General features: G+C 44.0%; 1 protein-coding gene across 3 annotated transcripts in view; it reads right to left on the bottom strand.

Annotated features, from left to right (window-relative positions):
* The window catches only part of LOC147616319 (protein LAZ1-like), a 71,098-nt gene that overhangs the window by 6,909 nt on the left and 43,400 nt on the right, over positions 1 to 20,789 (bottom strand). For 2 of the 3 annotated variants that reach the window (XM_086777387.1, XM_086777386.1), the window contains exons 5-8: positions 17,260 to 17,444; positions 17,063 to 17,151; positions 16,247 to 16,502; positions 1,398 to 1,646 (exon numbers count right to left, since the gene is read on the bottom strand). In XM_086777387.1, coding sequence (XP_086633513.1) covers positions 1,398 to 1,646; positions 16,247 to 16,502; positions 17,063 to 17,151; positions 17,260 to 17,444 — 779 coding nt within the window. The remainder of the gene's footprint in view (positions 1 to 1,397; positions 1,647 to 16,246; positions 16,503 to 17,062; positions 17,152 to 17,259; positions 17,445 to 20,789) is intronic. The other variant, XM_086777388.1, reaches the window with a different exon arrangement.

Raw genomic sequence — 20,789 nt, 5'->3', positions numbered from 1 at the left:
CCATGTGAATCCTGCAACAACTGCCTGACACTATCTCTGGCATGAGATGGGCCGTGAGAAGCAAAGAAATGTTTGTTACATCTGCCACCCATCTGTGTCCAAAAGGATTCTTGGACATGGAAACGATACTCCGCGCGCTGCTCAAGAGAGTGATGAAGTTCTGCTCTAATAGTACATAAAGAATCTGCAACCCATTGAGCATGAGGATGTTTCTCATGCTCTTTCTGCAAGGCAGCCAATCTACGTCTAATAGCCCTTTCTAAGTCCAAGGCCTCTTGCCTCTTAGTACCCTGCATAAGAAGGATCCACTGCGCTCTCGCAGGCAAAATGACACCATGTCCAATGATGCAAGGCAAGATCAAAGCTGAAACAGAGATGCAAACACCACCCTTGGTACCAAGGGCCGGTGACTAAAAGGTGTGTCCCGAGAGAAGCTTGCCTGATCTCCCACACTGACTAGCATCCAATTTATGCTCTTGCAAGAGCAATATATCCATAGGTCCACCTGTGACTGCAAAAAGAAGCTGGGTTTTTACAATTTGTTTATTACTGGTCTGCCTGCAATCTCCATCCTCTAGCGGAAATGAGATCCGTCAGGTCTCTGAAGCATAACATGATCATCAATAATCGATGGATCAGGAACAAGCACAAGGACGGGGTACACCATCAAGAGTGGCGGTAACGGCCGCGGAAGCTGAGGCGGGAGAGCTCGAGAGGATTGGTACCTCTAGAACCTGGCCAAAGGATGCCCCTATGGAAGCTAAAAGCTTCCAATAGGACCGAGGGAGAGCAGGGAACCGTAGTGAGACCGGGGTAAGGCGCTGATCCTCCACCACTGGATCAAAGCCCACCTGGTACTGAAAGAAGAAAATCTTCCTAGGACCAAGAGGAAAGGGTCTGCTAGCCAAAACCTGAGAAGTAGCTTCTGAAGAATGAAAGTCCACCTGGAAGAAGCTTACCAAGTAAACGAGAATCCTGAAAGTGCACAATCAGCTCCAAAGGGAGAGCTGCTAGAAGCCATTCACGGGCCTGTGAACGAGAAGGGTGGGAACCATAAACTCTCGCAACAAGGGTAGTCTGGACCTCAAGGTCAATGTCGTGCTGAAGAGAGGTGAGCTCGTCTTGTGAAAAATTGATGATTCTCCTGGCCAGTGGGGGTGATGAGAGATTGGCTGCGGGGCAGAAAAAGCCATAAGACCAATCAAGAAAAGTGGGCGGCCGACTTGAATCTAGATAATATAGCTGTTGGGAAAATGAGAGCAGAGGGTCAATCTATATTTGAAAAGGATATGTTAATCAATAAACACACTTGATTACCAATAAACACAATCATTGGTGAGGCCGATCTATATTTGAAAAAAAACGTGTTAATCTCCATGACAACAACAAAAACTTACATGTTCACCACCTTTGAATACAAGATCGTGCATGCTTTCTTTCAAGCTCGTTCCAACCCCTGAAATATCAGAGCGTGCTAGACGTCTAATGGTAGGCCGCTCAACATCCTTGACCTCTTCTGGATCAGGAGGCGTATCAATGCAAGCATAGTCTGATAAAACAGAGACACTCCCACGCTTTTGTGCGCCCATAAGTTGATACGGTTTTGCTGGGAGTACATAGACATGAGCAACAGCAGCAAATGCCATCTGCAAAATTGCAATTAGTCTCTCTCTCTCTCTCTCTCTCTCTCTCTCTCTCTCTCTCGTGCCTTATAATATGGTGCCTAGTGCCTATCTTCTCCAATGCCTCCGGGATCTAGGGGTCCCATCTGACATGCTTTGGGGTGCCATCGCCTTATATGGGTCAGTCATTGGACGAGTGAGATGCCCAAGAGGATTATCAAAGGAGATCTTCAACACCATTGGGGTGAAACAGGGCTGCCCACTGTCCCCCACCATCTTTGGCCTTTACATAGACAAGATATGAGACTTCATTGACAAGGCAGCAGGAGGAGCATCACTAGCCGGCATACTAGTCTCTATTTTACTATATGCTGATGATATTGTTCTTATTGCAGATCCTCTGGAGAGGCACTTGGATGCTCTACACGACTTCTGTATGCAACGGGACCTCTCAGTTAACCCGTTGCATCCAGGATGAGGTTCACCTACATGGGCAGTCCAGTGGACATTGTCTGATTCTATGTATACCTCGGGGTCACCTTTTCTGCCCCACGATTTGTCATGCTCTTGAAGAGTGCCTCCACTACCATAGGAGGTGCATCAATCTCTGCCTGAATAATCTGAAGTGGGAATGATGGTTTGCTGCAGATCATGCGGGAGGGCATCATGACCTGGGGCTGCTCTAGTCGCTGCCAGGTGGCTGCTAAAAGATCTGGTGCCCAGAAGGGCGCTCCATCCATCAATGCTGGGGTGACTAGGGTGCCAAAAGCCAACCCTTCGTCCTCGGCCTGGAAACGTTGTCTTTCCATGAGAGCTATCGCTGTGTGTCCTTGGGTCAATCTACCACATCTGGGACATGCATCCCTCACGACTTCCACGGCTTGCTTTACAGTCATCCCAGCAGCTAGCAGCCCAGGGACAACCCTCATGATATGCTGCTGTTGTAAAATAAATGGAAAAGAGAAGAATCACCAACTTACTAATGAATTTGAGAGCTTTCCTTTGGCTTGATGGTTTGAGGGTTCAAGGAACCGGGTGATCCGATATGATCTACTCGGACTTAACATTCACGTTAAGTCCAAGTAGATCATATCATTTCTTAAGGCTCACAAATGGATTACACCATTAGAGCCATTGCACACAAAGATGCAGTACTACAGTGATCATTTCTTAAGGCTCACAGATGATGGCTTCATCCAGAGGCCGGGATACTTTGATATATACATGTCACACGCCATGTGGATTGTGGTTGGCCAGCTATGGGTATCTTGACACCACCTTCAGATAGAGACATGGAGAGCCGAGAGTATACCCTGGGAGGACATCTATTCCAAATTTGAGGGTAAAAAGCACTAGTCTTTTGGGTGTGTGTACAGACATGCTTTTAGGTGGAAATGTCACAAAATTCCTCATTGCTTCTGTTTTCTATTGTTCATGTGTGGCATATGGAGCCATACAAGACATACATGTGTGGCTTGTGGAGCCTGACATGGTGTGTTTGTATGGCATATGGAACAACAATACATGTATGGCTCATGGAGCCCGACATGATGTGATTTTCCGGGACTCGTGATGATTTTTTGTATATGAAAAGCATCCACATGCTTGGGTCCACTCTACCACCCGCTTTCCATGTGTTTTATCCTTTTTTGACTTACCCAGATCCATAGACTCAGCCTAGACCCCATCCAATTCCTATGGGCCTAGCCTGCCATCCTACCATTGGGCCTATGGAGTCACCATGAACTCACATACCCAAAATTCATATTCCTTATTTATTACTCACGCACCCAAATGAAAGCAGTAAAAATTGTTCACGCATGCACTCCACAGTATACTTTTCTTTTAAAAACCAAACATTTAATTAAACTTTTAATCATCTACTATATCAAAATGCACTGAAAAACATACATACTGAAACCATCTAGTTATCACATATATCAGCATATCTCCTAGCACCACGACCGTGATCCTTGGACCAAGAACGTACGCACTACTGAGCCTGAACATTTGAAACTCGCATGTGACTCGCCCGGGGGACTAGGGCCTTTGACACACTTGTTGATACCATCAATGCATATTAAAACATTTAAAAGTTGGACAAAACATCCACAAATGCTGAAAATGGAGCTTGCATGTGTGACACTGCATAGAGGCCGGAATGGGCCGACCCCCCCCCCCCCCCCCCTTGGAGTATTTTATTACCCAAGGAGAATAATATCATGTACAAGCTTTGAGGGCCTTACTCTCCCCACGGGAGATGACGGATTATCCATATACAAATGCCATAACACAGCCCAACACGAGACTACCAAGCCGGAACATAGGCTGTAGAAATGCCGAGCCAACAATATAATCCATATACCTCCGTGTGGGTACTGATTCTTCCCCAAAAACCACGGGTCTTCATGCAATAGAGTTGGTACACTCTCCATTCAGCCAGTATGGCAGGTACAATGGCTGGTACAGTCGGTACAGTGGCTGGTACAACAGGTACAGTGGCTGGTACAGCCGGTACGATGGCTGGTACAATAGGTACAACAAGTACAAATGCTGGTACAGCATGTACAGTGACTAGTACAGCATGTACATTAGCTGGTACAGCAAGTATAGAAGCTGGTACAACTGGTACAATGGGTGGTACAACAAGTACAGAAGCTGGTACAGCGGTACAAGGGTTGGTACAACAAGTACAATGGCTAGAAATCATAATAAATGATTAAATACCCTTGCCTTCAGTATTTCTTCGCGATGGAAGCCTCCAAAACAGTCCCCAACAGCCGGTATTCTTCATGGGCAGCCTTCAAGAGAGAAAGAAAGAGAGTATCCATCATTAGGGCAGCCTGTAACGGTGGTAGAGGCCAGTGTGCAGCAAGAGAGCCTCTATTAATGAAGAGAGAGGGCTCCAATTTATAGATTTGGGCCTCCCATGAGCTAAAATGGCAAGAGAAGGCTACAATGACAAGTGGAGAGCCACACAATAGCTGAAGTGACAAGTGTGAGACCACTTGTCTCACTTTGATCCACTTTCTAACGAGTGTCACGCCACTTGTCTCACTTTGGTCCACTTTCTTGCCACATGTCCCAATCTAAGAGATGGGTCCTTCCATAAACTCTCTCTCTAAAAATATCCCAACTGGTAGACATTCTGTCATAGGCACTTTGCCAACTCTTGGTATCTGCTCAATTCTAGATGTAATGACGCCAACATAATTTCCATCGGAGTCGGGCCAAAAATAGCAACTCTCCTAAATTTTAGGAGTGTGGTCCTTTGTATTCTAGGATAATCCCCCATTCCCAAAGCTTGTACTTTGCAAATATTTAGACATCCTAGAGTCCACCAGACCCCTTTCATACTGGGAAATGTCCACGCTAGTGACAACATTCCGGAACCACCATGCCGTCCAGCGAGACGAGGAGCCCATAAGTCTCACACCCAAATCCTGCAATCGTACAAAACCACACAAAGCCGCTTCTGACAACCATACCACTCCCAAGGCACAAATGCTCCGGCCAACCAATGCGCAGCAGCTTCATAGTGACTGCACTCGGTCCAAGTTCCCAGACACTCACACTACCCAATACAATGAAGCCACCTCTCGTCCATCACACCAACCAAGTCAAGGGAACACCCACGTCCATCGAGATGGGTCAAGGTCTTGGACGACCGTCTTCACGACAAGATTACCACTCAGATGACATCCATCCGGCAACACAAATGCATGCATGGTACCTTCACAAGCTTCCATAACAATACATACAATGAATACTTCGAAAACAATCAATATAGAACACATGATCAAGTAGTGATGCGTCAAACATGTGCTGACACTAAGTAAACCTTCATAAGCTCGACGAGGCATTCTCCTCTCCATCGAATCTCCAACGATATTTCTCTAGTCTGTCATGATCCTCTCGATAACTTGATCCAGTATCATTTTAAATAACGTGCCGTGACTTGCTTTTGGAATGTCTTCTAAGGTCATAATAACTCTAGGGACTCTTTTACCTTCAAGAGCTAATTCATCTCTTAGGTTTTTGGATACAAACACTTGTTCCGCTTGTGTCTCTTGATCCCAATTTTTAACCTTTGCCTTAAAGTTTCTCAAGCTTTCAGTTGGAATTCTATATATCCTTGATTCGCATGCATTTAGCTATCTCTTTTGTTTAATTCTTTATAGCCTTGATATGACTCGGAAAAAAATCTTACTGTTCACCTAAGAGAACCCATTTCTTCAATCTCTTATGTACTACACTTGTGTTCCAAATTGTTTCTCCTAGCCCAGAGTGATAATGTGGCTAGAAAGCCCAAACATTCTGGACTAGGATTACTTTATCTTCTTGTTGTTGCTTCTTGTCGTTGGAGGTAGAGGAAATGGAGTTTACAGAGTTTTCATCAACTTTCAGCTTTGCAAGCCTCTTCTGATACTCTTTGATGCCATGCCTTAGCTTGTGGCAGTAGTGACACTTTCCTTTCTTCTTCTTGGTGTCACCCTGTGATGAGTCCGCTTTGCCTTTGCCCATCGAGAAGTAGGCCTGGTCTCCTTTGCTTGCATCATCCCTAGATCTATTCTTCCTTATCTGCTCCTCTTGGAGAAGTAATCCAATCAACTCCTTAAAGGATATAGACCTCTCATAGATCCAAGTGGGTTAAGTGACACATACCGACACCTAAGGCTTCAAATATCACCTCCATAGTTCATGCCTGACATGTCCCTAGACTAGGGCTCACAATGGGGTCATGACATACGACAAATGAATCCTAAAATGGGTTCTAGTCCTTAAGGTTTTGATGGTCCTCTAGTTTTTTGTCCGTAGCAAGAGTGTGTATAGATATTCACACTATTCCAAGTATACCCACCTATTCTTATACCAAGACTATTGAATGATGGTTATTCAAGAATTTTATGTGCATAAGTTTTTGGAAGCAAGTTTTGGTTTCCAAGATTTTCTGGGTTTAGACAAATGCCTGACTGGGACACTGGTCAAGGTTGTTCTTCTTTGTGTACACAGATGATGTCTAATGCCTGGACCGAATTATGATCACTAGTCTTGTTTGGAGTTCTTCCTTTCGAGAACTTGTTTCAGTTTGTGGCACATGGTCAGCCACTGGCATTTATTGTTTCTAACAAATCGCGAAAAATCCACAAATTGGTGTTTTGTAGTAATCGTAGCACATGTATGGGGTGTATCATGGTGGTATGGGATGCCATGGTCCATCGCATGTTACGAGGCTACGCTAGATCGTCAAGACTTCATTCGGACTCTGTGCCTACAAACACAAGGCTATCTCAACATTTTTGAGGGATAGATACTTTACTTTTGATACAGACAGTTATGATAGATGCTAGCTTACGTCATAACCAGCTCTGTTGGAACAGTTGTTCCTTTCAAGTCCACTCATAGACTTTCTGAGGTCTGTTTGGGAAGTTAGACTTCTGAGGTGACGTAGTACAGATTGATGATCTTTTCTAGAAGATCAGTTCTTCTCTTGTTTGGGAAGAGACTACTATTGTGTTCCACTTGGTTCAGGCTTCAGTAGTAGGTTCTAGGTTTTCCTAGTTTTGTGGTATTCTTCCATACCAGATTTATAGAGGACATCAAGATGAAAGCATGTTAGTCAAATGGAAGATACTTCTGATTTCGAGATAACTCTTTAGGACAGCGGTTGCTTACCTTTGGTAGCATGGTGAGCTTCGAGTTAATCAAATGATCCATTTGCTCCGGATTTGGCTTTTGTGACTAGGAATTGACGCTCATGTCATGTTACTTGAGAAGGTCGATTTCTTTAGTCTTGCGAGTGTGACAACTTCTCCTTGACTTCTTTTTCTTGAGCTCAAGGGTGACCTCTTTTGAGAGGAAGGGGAGTATGTCATGTGCATAGTGGTTGAGTACTTTCGGTACGGTGCGGTATGGTAAGTGTACGGTACGAGTACGTAAAGTACGTATCAAGATAAATACTTTAAGTACGCTCACGTTTTTTACTATATATATATAATATCTAGTAGAGTAAAATAAGGAATATCTAGCATCCATACAAAAATAGCATGGAAGAAAATGGTAATGCTAAAGTGAAAACTAATCTATTAACTACTGAGCAATGACCACTGACTAAATAATTAAAAAACAGGCCAAATAAATGTTGTAAATTGAACCTCATTTTTGGTACGCAGACCTTATCCGTACGAGGTACGGTACGTATGGAGTGGTACATAAAGTACTGAAGGTACACATCGGATGAGTAATGGTACGGAATGCAACTATGGTCATGTGCACGCTAGGGGCAAGCAAATTGGCAAGCAAGTGTGATATGTTGTGGGTGGACATGTGCTTTTTGGTCCGCTATTGATAGCGTGTGCTTTTTGGGCGTTCCTTCCCTATTTATTGGGGGGAGGGGTACCAATTGGACACACACCGACGGATGGAGCATAGGAGTGCAGAGCGCATGGAGCAAGAGCACCATTACGCAAGAGACCGTCGTCCTTGGGGGACAACCCCAGGTGGTAGAGGACACCGGATAAGGACGATGGCAGGGCACTCACGAGAGCATGACGCTCTAGCTCATGGCTCGGTGGGGACGGCCAAGATTGAGAGCCTCGCTCACGGCTATCATGATTGGGTGGCGAGTATGCCTGCACCCCCTTCATGGTTTATGGTTTGTTTTTGTAGGTTTGCCTTACGGGGAGATCCTGGAGGCTTGACACCGTGACTTGCTTGGAATGTCTTCTAAGCTCACAATAACTCTAGGGAATCTCTTTTACCTTCAAGAGCTAATTCATCTCTTAGGTTTTTGGATACAAACACTTGTTCCGCTTGTGTCTCTTGATCCCAATTTTTAACCTTTGCCTTAAAGTTTCTCAAGCTTTGGGTTGGAATTCTATATATCCTTGATTCACATTCATTTAGCAATCTCTTTTCTTTAATTCTTTAAAGCCTTGATATGACTCGGAAAAAAGTTTTACCAAAAAAAGGCAAGGAGGGATCTTACACGAAGGCAAGAGGCTGAGGTGGAAGGGACGGGCATAAGATTCCCTCTTACACAAAGGCAAGAGGCCAAGGTGGAAGGGCAGGGCATAAGATGGCAAGGCAAGAGGCGATAAACTGGTCATTATACCGAGAAAGGGCGGAGAAGGCGTAACGGGGAGATCCTGCACGTTGGGTAGGGGAGGGGAGAGAAGATAGGCGAATGACTAAACGCGGGACTGGGGGGAGGAAGGGGGAGGAGACATGCACTACAAGAGCCAAAGGTCAAAACAAACACAATCGAGTGTTGCATCTGACAACACTCTTTTTTGAATGTGTTTATCAATCAATTGTAATCAGATAATGCAAATGAGCCAGCTGCCACTAGTATGATCGTGTAACGTGCAGGCTTGCAGCAAGGCCTTCTTTATGTCTTTTCTTTTAGTGAATTTAAGCAATCAACTTTAATATTTATACACATGAAATACAGCTGTAGAGATCGACACCAGATTGGATCATCCCAACTAACCACTTAACAGCGCCACCCCCCCCCCCCCCCCCCCCCCCCCCCCCGCCCGCCCGCGCAAGCAAGAGTATTTGCTTTATTAATTTGAAGAAATTTACAATGCAAAAAAATCCTCCCACAAGCAGGAGTATTTGCTTTATTACTTTGGAGAACTTCTTTACAATGTAGAAAAATTACTCATGACGGTTGCCTGTGGAAAGCCAAACCCAAGGACGAGATAGACCAAAGGCTAAACCATCAAGCAGTCTGTAAACAACTTAGAAGACACATCGGGAACCAATATGCACACCCAGATCTGCTAAGGGCATACGGGACTGTTGGCAAGCAGGAGTATTTGCTTTCTTAATTTGGAGAACTTTACAATGCAGAAAAATTATTGATGACGGTTGACTATGGAGCCAAACGTAAGGACGAGATAGACCAAAGGCTAAACCATCAAGCGGTCTTTAGAAGACACTTCGGGAGCCAATATGCACACCTAGATCTGCTAAGGGGATACGGGACTGTTGGCTGAATGCTGAAGATGACTTCTTCGCACAATGAAGTGCTCTTGCTGAACATATATGCACAAGTCAGAAGACTATGTTTCACTGCTGAAATATTGAGAGAATGAGATGATTTGAGATGGGACTGAACGTGCCTTATATAGGTCCCTATATGCTGGTCTGGTTTGCTATCACGCTGCCGGCCTATTGATAATTCTCACGACTTGCTGAAAATAGACATTTATGCAATCGCTTCACATGTGTGGCCCTATGAGTCCTTAACTTCTCACCAACTGGCTATTGCTGGGCTGAATTGGCTGCTTATGCTGCCCAACAGGCCCTTCTACTGGCCAACGGGCCTATGGGCTGGCCTATAGGCTAGCCACCATGCCAAAGCCCAAGTGTTGGCCCCTTTTGTGGCTATTGGTGGCTCTTTTGAGAGCCCACCTATGGCTGGCCAAAGGCTAGCCTAAGCCTTTGTTAACTACATGCTTCTACAATGCTTCTACCCTAAGATCCTACATGATTTGTTCTCCAAGTGGGTTAAGTGACACATACCACATAGCAAATGCCTGACATGTCCCTAGACTAGGGCTCACAATGGGGTCATGACATACGACAAATGAATCCTAAAAAGGGTTCTAGTGATGTACAAATGTAGCACTAATGATGCGCCAATGTGTCACATAGACCTCAGAGCTGGATGCATGTGACATTACATCCAGCTTAGCTTGGCGGCAGTTGTAGGGAGTCTACCAAAATCTAAGGGTACTCTTCGAAAAACTCCTCCAAACAGTTTCATGAGTGCCTTGGTCCTTGAGTTAGGTGTAGAATTGTCTGAGTCTTCGATCGAAACATGTTTCCACTTGTGAAGGAGAATCTGATCGGGCTTGATTGCTTCTCCCTTGTGTCGACCACTTCAAGTTGTCGCTCATCCGCAACCTCTTGCAAAGATGGTCCAACATAAGGCTTCAACCATGAGACACGGCAGACATCATGCATAGTCCAACTGTATGGTAACTTCAACTTCAGGGAGACATCATTGATCTTATCACAACACGAAATGGGCCAAGGCTTCAGAAGAGAGCTTGGAACAAACCTTGCCCACTTGATTCAATCAATGCTTCACTTGACTGCAAAGAACCAACCGTGTCAGGAGCACACCCACGTCCACCGAGATGGGTCAAGGTCTCGGACGACCGTCCTTGCAACAAGATTCACCACTCAGATGACATCTGTGCGGCAACACAAATGCCTGCATGGTACCTTTACAAGCTTCCATAGCAAAACATACAATGAATACTTCGAAAACAATCAATATAGAACACATGATCAAGTAGTGATGCATCAAACATGCGCTGAGACTAAGTAAACCTTCATAAGCTCGACGAGACATTCTCTTCTCTCCATCGAATCTCCAAACAATATTTCTCTAGTCTGTCATGATCCTCTCGATAACTTGATCCAGTATCATTTTAAATAATGTGTCGTGACTTGCTTTGGAATGTCGTCTAAGGTCGCAATAACTCTAGGGACTCTTTTACCTTCAAGAGCTAATTCATATTTTAGGTTTTTGGATACAAACACTTGTTCTGCTTGTGTCTCTTGATCCCAATTTTTAACCTTTGCCTTAAAGTTTCTCAAGCTTTGAGTTGGAATTCTATATATCCTTGATTCGCATGCATTTAGCAATCTCTTTTCTTTAATTCTTTACAGCCTTGATATGACTCGGAAAAAAGTCTTATTGTTCACCTAACATAACCCATTGCTTCAATCTCTTATGTACTACACTTAATTTATAATTTAAGTGTTCCAAATTGATTCTCCTAGCTCTAAAGTTAAATTTATCTCAATTTCATTGATGAGCCTTCTCTTATTCTTTAATTGTCTTCTCTCTTTAGGGTAATTCCTATATTTTGTATTTAATTATGGGATTTATTTTCTCAAATTCCTTTAAGATCAAGGTGATTTTACACTTATGTACATAGTTACATGTGCACACGGCACCTCACTTGCCCTTTGTTAATTTTTATAAGCGGTGCACCTTAGGTAAATAAATCAACTTAAGCTCGGCATAAATTCTATTTAATTTTTCTCTAAATCTTCCAACTCATTTTTATTCAATGCCATTAAAGAGTATATATATATATACCTAGATGAATCCGGGAACATGCCCAAATTCACCTTTTAGGAACGGGCATGTTATATACTCATAGTAGTCAACCCACAAGACTATATAACTATCAACTCTATCATGCATAGTATGGACTAGATACTACGACATCCCCACTAACGTCATCAGTGCCCAATAGTGGGTGTAGAACCCTGTATCAAGATATGCTCTCACACACGCACTCCACACACACACACACACACACACACACACACACACACATAAGAGCATATATTCACACAAAGCCCTTTGTACTGAGTTTCTATCAAACCTCCAGAGATGCAGGGCAGACTCAGCCATAATGAAGCCTAGCACTAAGGGAAGTAGCAAATAGAAAGAATTAGTACAGCAAATAAGTAGTTGATAGGGCAAATGCACCGCTAAAGATAGAAAGAATTAGAACAATATGAACTGGCTGCAACTCGGACGAAAAACTTCACAATGTGAAATCTACATGTCCGCTATTACGGCTGAATTATACACCTAGATGAATCCAAGAACATGCCCAAATTCACCTTTTAGGAACGTGCATGTTATATACTCATGGTAGTCAACCCACAAGACTATATAACTATCAACTCCATCATGCATAGTATGAACTAGATACTACAACATCCCCACTAATGTCATCAGTGCCCATACGTGCTTATGCCTAGATTGTGCAAAATTTTCTCCTCTCATAAATGCACAATTTCATCTATATTTTTTTTAATAATTTCTTTTACCAAAAAAAGGCGGACAGGGCATAAGATTCCTTCTTACACGAAGGCAAGAGGCCAAAGAAGGGCACGGCATAAGATGGCAAGGCAAGAGGCGCGAGATACGTGGTAAAAAAGGGCGACGACGGGAGGCGCAGGCAGCTGGTCATTATACCAAGAAAGGGTAGAGAAGGCTAATGGGGAGATCATGCACGTTGGGTAGGGGAGGGGAGGGAAGATAGGCGAATGACTAAACGCGGGACTGGGGGGAGGAGACATGCACTACAAGAGCCAGAGGTCAAAACAAACACAATCGAGTGTTGCATCTGACAACACTCTTCTTTGAATGTGTTTATCAATCAATTGTAATCGGATAATGCAAATGAGCCACTGGTATGATCGTGTAACGTGCAGGCTTGCAGCAAGGCCTTCTTTATGTCTTTTTTTTTTGGTGAATTTAAGCAATCAACTTCAATCTTTATACACAAGAAATAGAGCTGTAGAGATACAGAAGCCACACATCCCAACTACCCACTTAAGAGCGCCCCACCCGCCCCCCCGTGGCATGCAAGCAAGAGAATTTGCTTTATTACTTTGAAGAACTTTACACTGCAGAAAAATGCTCCCACAAGCAGAAGTATTTGCTTTATTACTTTGGAGAACTTCTTTACAATGCAGAAAAATTATTGATGATGGTCGACTGCGGAAAGCCAAACGCAAGGACGAGATAGACCAAAGGCTAAACCATCAAGCGTTTTGTAGACAACTTCGAAGACACTTCAGGAGCCAATATGCGCACCCAGATCTGCTAAGGGGCTATGGGACTGTTGGCTGAATGCTGAAGATGACTTCTTCACAGAATGAAGTGCTCTTGCTGAAGTTATATGCACAAGTCAGAAGACTCAAGCACACATGATAGAGGCTGTGTTTCACTGCTGAAATATTGAGAGAATGAGATGATTTGAGATGGGACTGAACGTGCCTTATATAGGTCCCTATATGCTGGTCTGGTTTGCTATCACACTGCCGGCCTATTAATAATGCTCATGACTTGCTGAAAATAGACATTTATGCCATCGCTTCACACGTGTGGCCCTGTGAGTCCTTGACTTCTGACCGACTGGCTATTGCTAGGCTGAATGGGCTGCTTATGCTGCCCAACAGGCCCTTCTACTGGCCAACTGGCCTATGGGCTGGCCTATAGGCTAGCCACCATGCCAAAGCCCAAGTGCTGGCCCCTTTTGTGGCTATTGGTGGCTCTTTTGAGAGCCCACCTATGGCTGGCCAAAGGCTAGCCTAAGCCTTTGTTAACTCGGCCCCCCTAAATGAGATGTGCCGCCGCAAGGTGGACTTTGTTTTGAGTATCTGAAATCTTAGCAAATGGAAAATATGCAACAAATTGATCAATAAACTAAGTGACTGCAGAATGATCACACTAACCATCATACTTACTGAAGTTCGGTTAAGCACGGATGACGATGGTGGATGGGATGGTGGAGAAATTGGGACCCCATGCCAGTTTGGGAAGTGCCAATATCAAATTGGCCTGTAAAGTTGCCAGAGTATGCCGATGCTAGAATTTCACAGCTTCCCAATCTAGCTTGTGTTGATGCTCTAGAGCTGCAAGAATCTACAAGGCCCCGGTCTTCTTCAACCATGCATTTGGCTTCCTTGGCCTTCTATTCCTACTGGGAGAAGAACACGTTCGAATCATATGGGACCCTGCTCTTAAGGCTGCTCCTTCAAGCTTCCCTGCCTCTTTTGCCTGTTGAAGTTGTAGCTTGCATAGTCTGTTTTGCGCCATCAGCTCTTAAAGGAAACCTTTAGTACGTACCGGAAGCGTTTCTTCTTTGGTGGTGTCTTCTTGGACACTTTCTTAACGGTGGTGTCTTCTTTGAAGCTTCTTTCTTCTTCTCGTGACATGGTGGATGGCTGGGTGGTTTTTAAAACGACCTCAGTTTTACCATCCACGGAATGCTCTCACTATAGGTAGCCAAGCTGGATCACAACCAAAAGCACTGATACTTGTAGCATGCAACCGGTATGATCATGTAACGCCCAACAAGGCCTTCTTTATACCTTTTCTTTTAGTGAGTTTAAGCAATCCACTTTAACAACGTTTATACACAGGAGATAGAACTGCAGAGATAGAGTAAACACCAGGTTGGGTCCCAACTACCCACTTCAGGGCCCCCTCCTGCAGCAAGAGTATTTTCTTTATTACTTCGGAGAACTTTACAATGCAGAAAACTTACTGATGACTGTTGACAGTGGAATGCCAAACGCAAGGACGAGGTAGACCAAACGTTGGCTGAACCATCAAGCGGTCTGTAGACAACTTAGACGCCACTTCGGGGAGCCAATATGCACATACATATCTGCTAAGGGGATGCGGACCTGATGGCTAAATGCTGAAGATGACTTTTTCTGATGTCTTGGACTGTAGCACAATGAAGTGCTCTTGCTGAAAACGTATGCACAAAAACTTAAGCACACATGAAGAGCCTGTGTTTCACTGTTGAAATATAAGAGAATGAGACGATTTGAGATGGGACTGAAGGGCACCTTATATAGGTCCCTATATGCTGGTCGGTATCATGCTGTCGGATTGTTAATAATGCTCACGACTTGCTGAAAGAAGACATTTATGCCATCGCTTCACACATGTGACCTGCTGCTGGCTGACTGGCTATTGCTAGGCTAAATGGACTACTTATGCTGGCTGACAAAGGCTCTTCTGCTGGCCAACTGGCCTATGGGATAGCCACCATGCCAAAGCCCAAGTGCTGGCCCCTTTTGTGCCTATTGGTGACTCATGAGAGCGCAAGTTATATAGGTCCCTATATGCTGGTCAGTTTTGCTATCATGTTGTCGGCCTGTTAATAATGCTCACAACTTGCTGAGAATAGACATTCATGCCATCGCTTCACATGTGTGGCCTGTGAGTACTTATCTGCTGGCTGACTGGCTATTGCTAGGCTGAATGGGCTACTTATGCTCGCTGACAGGCCCTTCTGCTGGAAGACTGGGTTATGGGCTAGCCACCATGCCAAAGCCCAAGTTCTGGCCTCTTTTGTCTATTGGTGACTCTTGTGAGAGCCCACCTAGGCTGGCCAAAGGCAGCCTACGCCTTTGTTACCTACATGCTTCTACCCTAAGATGACCTACATGCTTTTTTCTCCAAGTGGGTTCACTGACACATACCTACACCTACGGCTTCAGATGTGACCTACGTAGCTCGCGCTTGACATGTCCCTAGACTAGGGCTCACAATGGGGTCACTGCGTACGACAAATAAATTCTTAAAAGGGTTCTATTGATGCACAAATGTAGCACTGACAATAAGCCAGAGTATCACATAGCACCTCAATGCATGGGTGCATGTGCCAACAGGCACTGAAGATGCGATCCGCTCTTGATGCGAGCTAGGAGTTATGAGAGTACAACTTACTCACGCTAAGAGAGGAGGACGAAGACCATCCTCTTCATCGAAAGCCAGATCTCAGTATTTGGTATTGTTTGATTATGCACAACACAGAATCTGGCATGGACATTATGACTCTCCAAAGCATTGTGCCAAAGTTTGGGAATAAAGAAATACCTAAACAGGGGACCCACCCATCTTTCAGTCCCAAAGGCTGTGCACAAAGCACACATATGCATGCACTGCAACTTACTTTTGGATCTAATTCCTGAATATTATACAAACCATTAACATCTTAAGGCCAAACCTGTTACTGTCAATAGGGGAGTTATCAACAATTTTGGATAGGAATTACCTCAATACATATTATAAAATCTTGTATCCGAGCTTGTAGGGATTCTTCATTCTGTATCTTGGCCGATTGCATCGCAAAGATGATTGCTATTATGAGTCCCTGCCACCACGTAAGAAAGACTATAGCTTTGAAACACAAAAACTTGGCCAATGGTCGGATTGGTGCAAGTTCTTCCTTTGTGATGTTGTAAAACTGCATTAAGCAGTACAGCGCCCAGGATTGACTGAAATTAATAACCACAGCAATATAGATGTACCTGAAAAACACATAGAAACATTCAATCACTAATACAGCCACAAATTATTGCTATTTATAGATATATGTCACCAACATTCAACAGCGGTAGACATCTCTCAAAATGATTTAAACTCAAGGGTATTACATTAGAAACACTCCTGGCCAAAGCTGCTTTAAGGTTAGACAGAACCAAGAATTGACAATTGTTACATGTCATATACTTACAGGATTCCCCTAAGGGCAGATAAGTGTCTATGAAATCTAGAGGACTAGGCCAATGTGAAGAGGGACGCCCAAGGAATACCTGAGACATTTATTAGAGTGCCAAGGTGGAAGGCCCAAAAGGGGGTTAGGACATAACTGCCAATTGGGCACATGGCAAGCACTGGACAAGGAGAGATTTGATCTAGCATGTGATTAGAAGCCTCAGAGAGGAAATACTGTATGGGGCTTGAAGAGGGTACATGAGGGTTAGAGCAAGTCAAGGCTGGGATTTAGGGTTATGTCAGACACAAGTGACAAAACCAGACATTTCACACGTGCACAAGTTAAACGCCTTAAGAAAGATGTTAAATATACCCCCGGTCCCATCTGAACTCCCCTTCGCCATAAAGGTTCCACCACTGTAGGACCAGTGAGATAAGAGCACTGACAGTCTTCAGTATCATCTGCAAGATTACAACGCAGTTAGCTTAGAAATGAATACACTTTGGCAGATGGGTGTTTTTCCAATGATAAACAACAAAGAACTAAGATTGCTCTGCAGAATCACATACGAACTGGACGATGCCAAACTTGAATGCTATATAAAATTGTTTTCCAAGGTCCCAAGGCAGTAACAGATAATTTAGTGGAAAACTATGCTTGACGGCTGTTCTGCCTTGGCTCTGAACCAAGAGTGGTGTTCGAGGCCCTCCAACTGCCTGCCTCTCCATGGATTGCATCGTCTTGTCTTCTCCTCCTGTATGAACAACACGAGATTTACATAATGGACTGCATACGGACGAGACTGAATGAGAAACTGTTCGTGTATGGTAACACACTAGAACGCTGTGTGTTGAAAAGAAAAGCAAAAAAATCATTTAATTTGCATACTACAGAAAATTTGTATTAAAAATGAGTCTTGAAACAGTGACTAAGAGGCTTTACAGACATAATCCCACCCGATAAAGTAGCTGAACACTTGGATTGGTGGACCCTTGTGGTATGGAAAGTCACATGTCAAGTGGGTGGCATATGAAGTGGTGTTTGCATGTTAATTTGTGTGCCATTTGGTGGTTGAATTTTTGTTTGGAAGCTTGTTTTGGTGTGTGGCTGTGATTGGGGCAGATTTAGAGAGGCTCTATCATACACACACCCCTTTCCACATCTTTTAACTCACCTCCAATTGGGCACCCCTTTCTGATATACCTCTCTCTCTCTCTCTCTCTCTCTCTCTCTCTCTCTCTCTCAAAAAGAAAGAAAGCCGGCAGTCTACCGCGAAGGCAGAGCCCTTATTAAAGGATTCTGCAAACCAAACCCAAAATTAGACCCGACTTTGAGTTGAGGTGAATGTATTTGATGGCTAGCATCGTAGCTTTATAGATGATTAGTAGGACTTGTGAAATTTTTCTTTTGCTGGACCATAGTCGGCTTAAGACCTTCATGGTTTTCGTATTGTGTATTTGGTCTCATAGGCCATTTTGGCCGATGTTAATATAATTCATTAGCCCCATGCTTGATATTTTGGAGAGTGTTATACCATCTGTTGGGGGGTGATGCTCCTCTCATGTTAATATAATTCATTAGCCCCATGTTAATATAATTCATTAGCCCCATGCTTGATATTTTGGAGAGTGTTATACCATCTGTTGGGGGGTGATGCTCCTCTCATGTTCCATGTTCCTGGTATTCCATGATGAGATTTCATGGACAGTTTTGTATCACCCCACTAAGATAGCTTTGTTTTGTTTCTATTTTATTTTCCGTTCCATGATGAGATATGCCATGGACATTATTGTATCACTTTGGTGACTGGTCTCATAGGCCCATTGGGTCTTTAGTAGACTCTCTCTCTCTCTCTCTCTCAACTGATCAGCATACATGGATCTACCTGATATACATTTTTCAGTATTTTCCAGTATTTTCTACTCAGTATCATCTCGGAGTCTTACAGTTCTGTTCTTATAATTGTAGGACAACCAGTTTATTGTACTTTTTAGTCTCATTTAGTTGTTCTCTTTGATGAGACACCAACTTCAGATGTACTCTCAGTTTTGGTCTCATGCCTCATAGTGACGTTAATATATCATTTCATTTCTCTCTCTCTCTCTCTCTCTCTCTCTCTCTCTCTCTCTCTCTCTCTCTCTCAGGAACCCCGCACGAAGGGGTGGCTCTTTGATATATTAGTGACACTAGCCTTGATGTATGCAGCAGCGGTTTGGACACCAGGGCTTGTAGCCTCCACATGGGTACAGCTAGAGAGACCACAGATCTTGATGCTCTCGAGGATGATACGCAGCAAACCATCCATCCCGCACGACATTGTTCGAGCTGAGTTTGCTGCACCACCTATGGCAGTGGAGGCATTGTTCCAGACGATCTCCTTTATATACAGGATGAGGGAGATGCCCATGGAGAGATTATCCCACCGAGCTTTTGAGGCATCCAGCCAGCTGGCCAAGGCTGGACACACTGGATCTTGGTATGCACAGATGCTACAGTGGTTCTCACATCATGGGATAGACATTGAGCGGTTGCCACCTTTTCAGTATGATCAGTCTGCTCCACGGGGTTACCTCTCTCTCAATGAGAGGAACAGAGTGATGAGACACGAGAATGGTAGCTTCTTGGACTGCCTGGATGCTGGACTTTCGACTGAGAGCATCTGCTACTGGGTTATGCTTACCAGGGATGTATTCAATCATACCTCCAAACTGTTGGAAGATTTGACTCCACCTGGCCTGTCGATCACTCCACTGGGCACTTGGCATAGTCTGAAGCCACTTGAGTGCTTGGTGGTCTGTTTTCACTATGAAAGCCTGTCCATAAAGAAAAGGCTTCCAATGTTTGAGCGCTGTGATCACACCCAAAAGCTCTTTGTCATATACCGAATAATTCTTTTCGGCGACATCCAACTTTATAGCATCTACACAGATGGCAGCCACCTTGGGCAGATTGGGGACATGGGACCCCAGATTGAGGCAGAGGCCGCTTTTGTTGGCAAAGAGGTGCAGGTGACTCCTCTTATTGGGAAGTTGCGCAAACATATACAGGGTTATTTGGATCATGAGCATTTCTGGATTGCTCCTCTAAATGGATGTGATGTATTGCTTGGTAAGCCTTGGCATCATAGACTTGAGCCCTGCAAAGAATATAAAACCAACAGGATCACTTTTATGCATAAAGGCCGCATGCATGTCATTGATGCTAGCAAAGGAGGAGATTCCATCCCAGTTGTATCTCACATCCAAATTAATAAGGCAATGATGAAGAGTCTTTCCGCGTATTTGGTTTTTGTTCGTGACAAGATTGAACAAAGTCATGTGGATGTGGCTGTATTGACTCAAGATAGGCTGAATTTTCTTAATGCAATTGCATATAAAGATTGTTTTGCCAATGCCTTGCCAGGAGAACTACCTCCTGAGAGGCCCGAGGATCATCGCATAGATCTTGTGCTAGGTAATTCCCCACCTAACAAACCCGCATATTGTGTGAGTACCGCACAACAAGAGGAGATCATGAAGCAAGTTAATGAGCTTTTAGAGAAGGGTTTGGTTCAGCCAAGCTCCTCACTCTTTTTTTCACCTGTGCTTCTTGTGCAAAAGAAGAATGGATCATTCCGCATGTGTGTGGATTATCAAGAGCTCTAAACAAGCTCACCATCAAGAATCGGTTTCCAATCCCACGCATAGATGACATCTTGGATAAGCTTGATGGCTCGACTTGTTTCAGCCATATAGACTTAAAGAGTGGCTATCACCAGATTCGTGTGGTACCCCAGGATGTCCATAAAACCGCATTCAAAACAGCTTTTGGATTGTATGAGTTTTTGGTGATGCCTTTTGGCCTTACCAATGCCCCGGCAACATTCAACCGTATGATGGACACGATATTTCGACCCCATCGTAAATTCACAGGTGTATTCTTTGATGATATCTTGGTTTTCTCCAAGAATGAGAAGGAGCATAAGACTCATTTGGCTATAGTGTTTGAAGAGTTACGAAAGCATAAACTCCTCATAAATGCCAAGAAGAGTGAGTTCTTTCTTTCAAAGATACATTATTTGGGCCACATTGTATCCAAAGATGGTGTAAGAATGGATCCT

Source organism: Cibotium barometz, chromosome 38 (genome assembly GCF_041138505.1).
Source record: "Cibotium barometz isolate CiBa-2024 chromosome 38, ASM4113850v1, whole genome shotgun sequence".
Taxonomy (NCBI): domain Eukaryota; kingdom Viridiplantae; phylum Streptophyta; class Polypodiopsida; order Cyatheales; family Cibotiaceae; genus Cibotium; species Cibotium barometz.
Note: the sequence above shows the minus strand (reverse complement) of the source record. Positions and strands in the feature narration are given on the sequence as shown.